General features: G+C 48.2%; 1 protein-coding gene across 1 annotated transcript in view; it reads left to right on the top strand.

Annotated features, from left to right (window-relative positions):
- Nucleotides 1–8,130: 8,130 nt before the first annotated feature.
- Nucleotides 8,131–12,040, top strand: part of RAB10 (RAB10, member RAS oncogene family) — a 34,837-nt gene continuing 30,927 nt past the window's right edge. Inside the window, exon 1 of the mRNA XM_075848942.1 lies at nt 8,131–8,512. Coding sequence (XP_075705057.1) covers nt 8,386–8,512 — 127 coding nt within the window. The 5' untranslated portion in view covers nt 8,131–8,385. The remainder of the gene's footprint in view (nt 8,513–12,040) is intronic.

Here is a 12,040-nt window from a genome sequence, read left to right as displayed (position 1 = left end):
ATCTGTGGGTGATACACTGTTATGGGGACATCTGTGGGTGATACACTGTTATGGAGACATCTGTGGATGATACACTGTTATGAGGACATCTGTGGGTGATACACTGTTATGAGGACATCTGTGGGTGATACACTGTTATGGGGACATCTGTGGATGATACACTGTTATGGAGACATCTGTGGATGATACACTGTTATGAGGACATCTGTGGGTGATACACTGTTATGGAGACATCTGTGGGTGATACACTGTTATGGGGACATCTGTGGGTGATACACTGTTATGAGGACATCTGTGGAGGATACACTGTTATGAGGACATCTGTGGATGATACACTGTTATGAGGACATCTGTGGATGATACACTGTTATGGGGACATCTGTGGGTGATACACTGTTATGGAGACATCTGTGGGTGATACACTGTTATGGAGACATCTGTGGGTGATACACTGTTATGGGGACATCTGTGGGTGATACACTGTTATGAGGACATCTGTGGAGGATACACTGTTATGAGGACATCTGTGGATGATACACTGTTATGAGGACATCTGTGGATGATACACTGTTATGAGGACATCTGTGGATGATACACTGTTATGGAGACATCTGTGGGTGATACACTGTTATGGGGACATCTGTGGGTGATACACTGTTATGGGGACATCTGTGGGTGATACACTGTTATGGGGACATCTGTGGAGGATACACTGTTATGGGGACATCTGTGGATGATACACTGTTATGGGGACATCTGTGGGTGATACACTGTTATGAGGACATCTGTGGGTGATACACTGTTATGAGGACATCTGTGGAGGATACACTGTTATGAGGACATCTGTGGATGATACACTGTTATGAGGACATCTGTGGGTGATACACTGTTATGGGGACATCTGTGGATGATACACTGTTATGGGGACATCTGTGGATGATACACTGTTATGAGGACATCTGTGGGTGATACACTGTTATGGGGACATCTGTGGATGATACACTGTTATAGGGACATCTGTGGATGATACACTGTTATGGGGACATCTGTGGATGATACACTGTTATGAGGACATCTGTGGAGGATACACTGTTATGAGGACATCTGTGGGTGATACACTGTTATGGGGACATCTGTGGATGATACACTGTTATGGGGACATCTGTGGATGATACACTGTTATGAGGACATCTGTGGAGGATACACTGTTATGAGGACATCTGTGGGTGATACACTGTTATGGGGACATCTGTGGGTGATACACTGTTATGAGGACATCTGTGGGTGATACACTGTTATGAGGACATCTGTGAGTGATACACTGTTATGGGGACATCTGTGGGTGATACACTGTTATGGAGACATCTGTGGATGATACACTGTTATGAGGACATCTGTGGATGATACACTGTTATGAGGACATCTGTGGGTGATACACTGTTATGGGGACATCTGTGGGTGATACACTGTTATGGGGACATCTGTGGATGATACACTGTTATGAGGACATCTGTGGATGATACACTGTTATGGGGACATCTGTGGGTGATACACTGTTATGGGGACATCTGTGGGTGATACACTGTTATGAGGACATCTGTGGGTGATACACTGTTATGAGGACATCTGTGGATGATACACTGTTATGAGGACATCTGTGGATGATACACTGTTATGAGGACATCTGTGGGTGATACACTGTTATGGAGACATCTGTGGGTGATACACTGTTATGAGGACATCTGTGGGTGATACACTGTTATGAGGACATCTGTGGGTGATACACTGTTATGGGGACATCTGTGGGTGATACACTGTTATGAGGACATCTGTGGGTGATACACTGTTATGAGGACATCTGTGGATGATACACTGTTATGAGGACATCTGTGGATGATACACTGTTATGAGGACATCTGTGGGTGATACACTGTTATGAGGACATCTGTGGGTGATACACTGTTATGGAGACATCTGTGGGTGATACACTGTTATGAGGACATCTGTGGAGGATACACTGTTATGAGGACATCTGTGGATGATACACTGTTATGAGGACATCTGTGGGTGATACACTGTTATGAGGACATCTGTGGGTGATACACTGTTATGAGGACATCTGTGGGTGATACACTGTTATGGGGACATCTGTGGGTGATACACTGTTATGGAGACATCTGTGGATGATACACTGTTATGAGGACATCTGTGGGTGATACACTGTTATGAGGACATCTGTGGGTGATACACTGTTATGGGGACATCTGTTGGTGATACACTGTTATGGGGACATCTGTGGGTGATACGCTGTTATGAGGACATCTGTGGGTGATACACTGTTATGGGGACATCTGTGGGTGATACACTGTTATGAGGACATCTGTGGGTGATACACTGTTATGGGGACATCTGTGGATGATACACTGTTATGGAGACATCTGTGGATGATACACTGTTATGAGGACATCTGTGGGTGATACACTGTTATGGAGACATCTGTGGGTGATACACTGTTATGGGGACATCTGTGGGTGATACACTGTTATGAGGACATCTGTGGAGGATACACTGTTATGAGGACATCTGTGGGTGATACACTGTTATGGGGACATCTGTGGATGATACACTGTTATGGGGACATCTGTGGATGATACACTGTTATGAGGACATCTGTGGAGGATACACTGTTATGAGGACATCTGTGGGTGATACACTGTTATGGGGACATCTGTGGGTGATACACTGTTATGAGGACATCTGTGGGTGATACACTGTTATGAGGACATCTGTGAGTGATACACTGTTATGGGGACATCTGTGGGTGATACACTGTTATGGAGACATCTGTGGATGATACACTGTTATGAGGACATCTGTGGATGATACACTGTTATGAGGACATCTGTGGGTGATACACTGTTATGGGGACATCTGTGGGTGATACACTGTTATGGGGACATCTGTGGATGATACACTGTTATGAGGACATCTGTGGATGATACACTGTTATGGGGACATCTGTGGAGGATACACTGTTATGAGGACATCTGTGGGTGATACACTGTTATGGTGACATCTGTGGGTGATACACTGTTATGAGGACATCTGTGGGTGATACACTGTTATGGAGACATCTGTGGATGATACACTGTTATGAGGACATCTGTGGAGGATACACTGTTATGGAGACATCTGTGGAGGATACACTGTTATAGGGACATCTGTGGATGATACACTGTTATGGGGACATCTGTGGAGGATACACTGTTATGAGGACATCTGTGGGTGATACACTGTTATGAGGACATCTGTGGATGATACACTGTTATAGGGACATCTGTGGGTGATACACTGTTATGAGGACATCTGTGGATGATACACTGTTATGGGGACATCTGTGGGTGATACACTGTTATGGGGACTACTGTGGATGATACACTGTTATGGGGACATCTGTGGGTGATACACTGTTATGGGGACATCTGTGGAGGATACACTGTTATGAGGACATCTGTGGGTGATACACTGTTATGGGGACATCTGTGGAGGATACACTGTTATGAGGACATCTGTGGGTGATACACTGTTATGGGGAGATCTGTGGGTGATACACTGTTATGAGGACATCTGTGGAGGATACACTGTTATGAGGACATCTGTGGGTGATACACTGTTATGGGGACATCTGTGGAGGATACACTGTTATGGGGACATCTGTGGATGATACACTGTTATGAGGACATCTGTGGGTGATACACTGTTATGGAGACATCTGTGGGTGATACACTGTTATGAGGACATCTGTGGGTGATACACTGTTATGGGGACATCTGTGGGTGATACACTGTTATGGGGACATCTGTGGATGATACACTGTTATGGGGACATCTGTGGGTGATACACTGTTATGGGGACATCTGTGGGTGATACGCTGTTATGGGGACATCTGTGGGTGATACACTGTTATGGGGACATCTGTGGATGATACACTGTTATGAGGACATCTGTGGAGGATACACTGTTATGGAGACATCTGTGGGTGATACACTGTTATGAGGACATCTGTGGGTGATACACTGTTATGGGGACATCTGTGGGTGATACACTGTTATGGGGACATCTGTGGATGATACACTGTTATGGGGACATCTGTGGGTGATACACTGTTATGGGGACATCTGTGGAGGATACACTGTTATGAGGACATCTGTGGGTGATACACTGTTATGGGGACATCTGTGGATGATACACTGTTATGAGGACATCTGTGGGTGATACACTGTTATGGGGACATCTGTGGGTGATACACTGTTATGAGGACATCTGTGGATGATACACTGTTATGGGGACATCTGTGGAGGATACACTGTTATGGGGACATCTGTGGAGGATACACTGTTATGAGGACATCTGTGGGTGATACACTGTTATGGGGACATCTGTGGAGGATACACTGTTATGGGGACATCTGTGGATGATACACTGTTATGAGGACATCTGTGGAGGATACACTGTTATGGAGACATCTGTGGGTGATACACTGTTATGAGGACATCTGTGGGTGATACACTGTTATGGGGACATCTGTGGGTGATACACTGTTATGGGGACATCTGTGGATGATACACTGTTATGGGGACATCTGTGGGTGATACACTGTTATGGGGACATCTGTGGAGGATACACTGTTATGAGGACATCTGTGGGTGATACACTGTTATGAGGACATCTGTGGGTGATACACTGTTATGAGGACATCTGTGGGTGATACACTGTTATGAGGACATCTGTGGGTGATACACTGTTATGGGGACATCTGTGGGTGATACACTGTTATGGGGACATCTGTGGGTGATACACTGTTATGTGGACATCTGTGGATGATACACTGTTATGGGGACATCTGTGGATGATACACTGTTATGAGGACATCTGTGGATGATACACTGTTATGGGGACATCTGTGGAGGATACACTGTTATGAGGACATCTGTGGGTGATACACTGTTATGGGGAGATCTGTGGGTGATACACTGTTATGAGGACATCTGTGGAGGATACACTGTTATGAGGACATCTGTGGGTGATACACTGTTATGGGGACATCTGTGGAGGATACACTGTTATGAGGACATCTGTGGGTGATACACTGTTATGGGGACATCTGTGGAGGATACACTGTTATGGGGACATCTGTGGATGATACACTGTTATGAGGACATCTGTGGAGGATACACTGTTATGGAGACATCTGTGGGTGATACACTGTTATGGGGACATCTGTGGGTGATACACTGTTATGGGGACATCTGTGGGTGATACACTGTTATGAGGACATCTGTGGGTGATACACTGTTATGGAGACATCTGTGGATGATACACTGTTATGGAGACATCTGTGGGTGATACACTGTTATGAGGACATCTGTGGATGATACACTGTTATGGGGACATCTGTGGGTGATACACTGTTATGAGGACATCTGTGGATGATACACTGTTATGGGGACATCTGTGGGTGATACACTGTTATGGGGATATCTGTGGGTGATACACTGTTATGGGGACATCTGTGGAGGATACACTGTTATGAGGACATCTGTGGGTGATACACTGTTATGGGGACATCTGTGGATGATACACTGTTATGAGGACATCTGTGGATGATACACTGTTATGGGGACATCTGTGGGTGATACACTGTTATGAGGACATCTGTGGAGGATACACTGTTATGGGGACATCTGTGGGTGATACACTGTTATGAGGACATCTGTGGGTGATACACTGTTATGGGGACATCTGTGGGTGATACACTGTTATGGGGACATCTGTGGGTGATACACTGTTATGAGGACATCTGTGGGTGATACACTGTTATGAGGACATCTGTGGAGGATACACTGTTATGGGGACATCTGTGGAGGATACACTGTTATGTGGACATCTGTGGAGGATACACTGTTATGTGGACATCTGTGGGTGATACACTGTTATGAGGACATCTGTGGGTGATACACTGTTATGAGGACATCTGTGGGTGATACACTGTTATGAGGACATCTGTGGGTGATACACTGTTATGGGGACATCTGTGGGTGATACACTGTTATGGAGACATCTGTGGGTGATACACTGTTATGGGGACATCTGTGGATGATACACTGTTATGGGGACATCTGTGGATGATACACTGTTATGGGGACATCTGTGTGTGATACACTGTTATGGGGACATCTGTGGAGGATACACTGTTATGAGGACATCTGTGGGTGATACACTGTTATGGGGACATCTGTGGGTGATACACTGTTATGGGGACATCTGTGGGTGATACACTGTTATGGGGACATCTGTGGGTGATACACTGTTATGAGGACATCTGTGGGTGATACACTGTTATGGAGACATCTGTGGGTGATACACTGTTATGGGGACATCTGTGGAGGATACACTGTTATGAGGACATCTTTGGGTGATACACTGTTATGAGGACATCTGTGGGTGATACACTGTTATGGGGACATCTGTGGGTGATACACTGTTATGGTGACATCTGTGGGTGATACACTGTTATGAGGACATCTGTGGGTGATACACTGTTATGGAGACATCTGTGGATGATACACTGTTATGGGGACATCTGTGGGTGATACACTGTTATGAGGACATCTGTGGGTGATACACTGTTATGAGGACATCTGTGGGTGATACACTGTTATGGGGACATCTGTGGGTGATACACTGTTATGGAGACATCTGTGGGTGATACACTGTTATGGGGACATCTGTGGAGGATACACTGTTATGGGGACATCTGTGGAGGATACACTGTTATGAGGACATCTGTGGGTGATACACTGTTATGAGGACATCTGTGGATGATACATTGTTATGGAGACATCTGTGGGTGATACACTGTTATGGGGACATCTGTGGATGATACACTGTTATGGGGACATCTGTGGGTGATACACTGTTATGGGGACATCTGTGGGTGATACACTGTTATGGGGACATCTGTGGGTGATACACTGTTATGGAGACATCTGTGGGTGATACACTGTTATGGAGACATCTGTGGATGATACACTGTTATGGGGACATCTGTGGGTGATACACTGTTATGGGGACATCTGTGGGTGATACACTGTTATGGGGACATCTGTGGGTGATACACTGTTATGAGGACATCTGTGGGTGATACACTGTTATGGGGACATCTGTGGGTGATACACTGATATGGGGACATCTGTGGGTGATACACTGTTATGGAGACATCTGTGGGTGATACACTGTTATGGGGACATCTGTGGGTGATACACTGTTATGAGGACATCTGTGGGTGATACACTGTTATGGGGACATCTGTGGGTGATACACTGTTATGGAGACATCTGTGGGTGATACACTGTTATGGGGACATCTGTGGGTGATACACTGTTATGGGGACATCTGTGGGTGATACACTGTTATGAGGACATCTGTGGAGGATACACTGTTATGAGGACATCTGTGGATGATACACTGTTATGAGGACATCTGTGGATGATACACTGTTATGGGGACATCTGTGGGTGATACACTGTTATGGGGACATCTGTGGGTGATACACTGTTATGAGGACATCTGTGGATGATACACTGTTATGGGGACATCTGTGGGTGATACACTGTTATGGGGACATCTTGGGTGACATTGTTATGGGAATATCTGTGGGTGATACACTGTTATGGGGACATCTGTGGGTGATACATTGTTATGGGGACATCTGTGGGTGACATTGTTATGGGGACATTTGTGGGTGACAGTATTATGGGGACATTTGTGGGTGACAGTATTATGGGGACATCTGTAGGTGACATTGTTTTTGGGATATCTGGGTGACATTGTTATGGGGACATCTGTGGGTGACATTGTTATGGGGACATCTGCATCTTTATCTCATACCCATTATTTTTTCTCAGTGTGTCTATTTCGTACGCTCAATAAAGTTTGTTCTTTTTTGACACTTGTAACTTCCTACAAACAATAAAGTTTAAAAAAAAATAAAAAAAAAAAGATGAGTGACACATGCGCGCTCTCGCTTATTCCGTGCGTGCTCGTTCCCCTGATGGGCGGGTCTCCGTCCGCCGCTACGGCAGGCGGCGCGCATTGGGGGAGGGGTCGCTATTTTGTCCCGGCGAGGCCTTAGAGGAGGAGTCTACGGGAGAAGGGAATAGACGCAGGAGGAGGAGGACATCCCGGCTATCAGCGCACGATACGGAGCAGCTTGTTGTCAGCAGCGGGTGTGCCCGGTACAGGGGAGGGGCCCGTGTATGACGAGACCGCCGAGCGGCGGCCGCGACTGATAGGAGAGGGGTTCCCGGAGGAGACACAGGGCCCATGGCGAAGAAGACGTACGACCTGCTCTTCAAGCTGCTGCTCATAGGAGACTCAGGGGTGGGGAAGACCTGCGTCCTCTTCCGCTTCTCGGATGATGCCTTCAACACCACCTTCATCTCCACCATCGGTGAGTCCGGGGTTTCGGGGGCCACACTGCTAAAACTGAGGCCTGTGCTGTCATACACTGTGATTAACCCCTCCTACATCTATACAGGTGCTCCCGGGGGCCACACTGCTAATACTGAGGCCTGCGCTGTCATACACTGTGATAAACCCCCTCCTACATATATACCCGGGCTCCCGGGGGCCACACTGCTAATACTGAGGCTTGTGCTGTCATACACTGTGATTAACCCCTCCTACATCTATACAGGGGCTCCCGGGGGCCACACTGCTAATACTGAGGCCTGTGCTGTCATACACTGTGATAAACCCCTCCTACATCTATACAGGGGCTCCCGGGGGCCACACTGCTAATACTGAGGCCTGTGCGGTCATACACTGTGATAGACCCCTCCTACATATATACAGGGGCTCCCGGGGGCCACACTGCTAAAACTGAGGCCTGTGCGGTCATACACTGTGATAAACCCCTCCTACATCTATACAGGGGCTCCCGGGGGCCACACTGCTAATACTGAGGCCTGTGCGGTCATACACTGTGATAGACCCCTCCTACATATATACTGGGACTCCCGGGGGCCACACTGCTAAAACTGAGGCCTGTGCTGCCATACACTGTGATAAACCCCTCCTACATATATACAGGGGCTCCCGGGGGCCACACTGCTAATACTGAGGCCTGTTCTGTCATACACTGTGATAAACCCCTCCTACATCTATACAGGGACTCCCGGGGGCCACACTGCTAAAACTGAGGCCTGTGCTGTCATACACTGTGATAGACCCCTCCTACATATATACAGGGGCTCCCGGGGGCCACACTGCTAATACTGAGGCCTGTGCTATCATACACTGTGATAAACCCCCTCCTACATATATACTGGGACTCCCGGGGGCCACACTGCTAAAACTGAGGCCTGTGCTGCCATACACTGTGATAAACCCCTCCTACATCTATACAGGGACTCCCGGGGGCCACACTGCTAAAACTGAGGCCTGTGCTGTCATACACTGTAACAAACCCCTCCTACATCTATACAGGTGCTCCCGGGGGCCCCACTGCTAATACTGAGGCCTGTGCTGTCATACACTGTGATAAACCCCTCCTACATCTATACAGGGGCTCCCGGGGGCCACACTGCTAATACTGAGGCCTGTGCTGTCATACACTGTGATAAACCCCTCCTACATATATACAGGGGCTCCCGGGGGCCACACTGCTAATACTGAGGCCTGTTCTGTCATACACTGTGATAAACCCCTCCTACATATATACAGGGGCTCCCGGGGGCCACTCTGCTAATACTGAGGCCTGTGCTGTCATACACTGTGATAAACCCCTCCTACATATATACAGGGGCTCCCGGGGGCCACACTGCTAATACTGAGGCCTGTGCTGTCATACACTGTGATAAACCCCTCCTACATATATACAGGGGCTCCCGGGGGCCACACTGCTAAAACTGAGGCCTGTGCTGTCATACACTGTGATAAACCCCTCCTACATATATACTGGGGCTCCCGGGGGCCACACTGCTAATACTGAGGCCTGTGCTGTCATACACTGTAACAAACCCCTCCTACATCTATACAGGGGCTCCCGGGGGCCACACTGCTAATACTGAGGCCTGTGCTATCATACACACTGATAAACCCCTCCTACATATATACTGGGACTCCCGGGGGCCACACTGCTAAAACTGAGGCCTGTGCTGTCATACACTGTAACAAACCCCTCCTACATCTATACAGGTGCTCCCGGGGGCCCCACTGCTAATACTGAGGCCTGTGCTGTCATACACTGTGATAAACCCCTCCTACATCTATACAGGGGCTCCCGGGGGCCACACTGCTAATACTGAGGCCTGTGCTGTCATACACTGTGATAAACCCCTCCTACATATATACAGGGGCTCCCGGGGGCCACACTGCTAATACTGAGGCCTGTTCTGTCATACACTGTGATAAACCCCTCCTACATATATACAGGGGCTCCCGGGGGCCACTCTGCTAATACTGAGGCCTGTGCTGTCATACACTGTGATAAACCCCTCCTACATATATACAGGGGCTCCCGGGGGCCACACTGCTAATACTGAGGCCTGTGCTGTCATACACTGTGATAAACCCCTCCTACATATATACAGGGGCTCCCGGGGGCCACACTGCTAAAACTGAGGCCTGTGCTGTCATACACTGTGATAAACCCCTCCTACATATATACTGGGGCTCCCGGGGGCCACACTGCTAATACTGAGGCCTGTGCTGTCATACACTGTAACAAACCCCTCCTACATCTATACAGGGGCTCCCGGGGGCCACACTGCTAATACTGAGGCCTGTGCTATCATACACACTGATAAACCCCTCCTACATATATACTGGGGCTCCCGGGGGCCACACTGCTAATACTGAGGCTTGTGCTGTCATACACTGTAACAAACCCCTCCTACATATATACAGGGGCTCCCGGGGGCCACACTGCTAATACTGAGGCCTGTGCTGTCATACACTGTGATAAACCCCTCCTACATATATACAGGGGCTCCCGGGGGCCACACTGCTAATACTGAGGCCTGTGCTGTCATACACTGTGATAAACCCCTCCTACATATATACAGTGCCTACCGGGGGCCACACTGCTAATACTGAGGCCTGTGCTGTCATACACTGTAACAATCCCCTCCTACATATATACAGGGGCTCCCGGGGGCCACACTGCTAATACTGAGGCCTGTAATGTCATACACTGTGATAAACCCCCTCCTACATCTATACAGGGGCCCCGGGGGCCACACTGCTAATACTGAGGCCTGTTCTGTCATACACTGATAAACCCCCTCCTACATATATACAGGGGCTCCCGGGGGCCACACTGCTAATACTGAGGCCTGTGCTGTCATACACTGTGATAAACCCCCTCCTACATATATACAGGGGCTCCCGGGGGCCACACTGCTAAAACTGAGGCCTGTGCTGTCATACACTGATAAACCCCTCCTACATATATACAGGGGCTCCCGGGGGCCACACTGCTATTACTGAGGCCTGTGCTGTCATACACTGTGATAAACCGCTCCTACATATATACAGGGGCTCCCGGGGGTCACACTGCTAATACTGAGGCTTGTGCTGTCATACACTGTGATAAACCCCTCCTACATATATACAGGGCCTCCTGGGGGCCACACTGCTAATACTGAGGCCTGCGCTGTCATACACTGTGATAAACCCCTCCTACATATATACCCGGGCTCCCGGGGGCCACTCTGCTAATACTGAGGCCTGTGCTGTCATACACTGTGATAAACCCCTCCAACATCTATACAGGGGCTCCCGGGGGCCACACTGCTAATACTGAGGTCTGTGCTGTCATACACTGATAAACCTCTCCTACATATATACAGGGCCTCCCGGGGGCCACACTGCTAATACTGAGGCCTGTGCTGTCATACACTGTAACAAACCCCTCCTACATATATACTGGGGCTCCCGGGGGCCACACTGCTAATACTGAGGCCTGTGCTGTCAT

The sequence above is a fragment of the Rhinoderma darwinii genome, unplaced genomic scaffold (genome assembly GCF_050947455.1).
Source record: "Rhinoderma darwinii isolate aRhiDar2 unplaced genomic scaffold, aRhiDar2.hap1 Scaffold_558, whole genome shotgun sequence".
Classification (NCBI taxonomy): Eukaryota; Metazoa; Chordata; class Amphibia; order Anura; family Rhinodermatidae; genus Rhinoderma; species Rhinoderma darwinii.
Note: the sequence above shows the minus strand (reverse complement) of the source record. Positions and strands in the feature narration are given on the sequence as shown.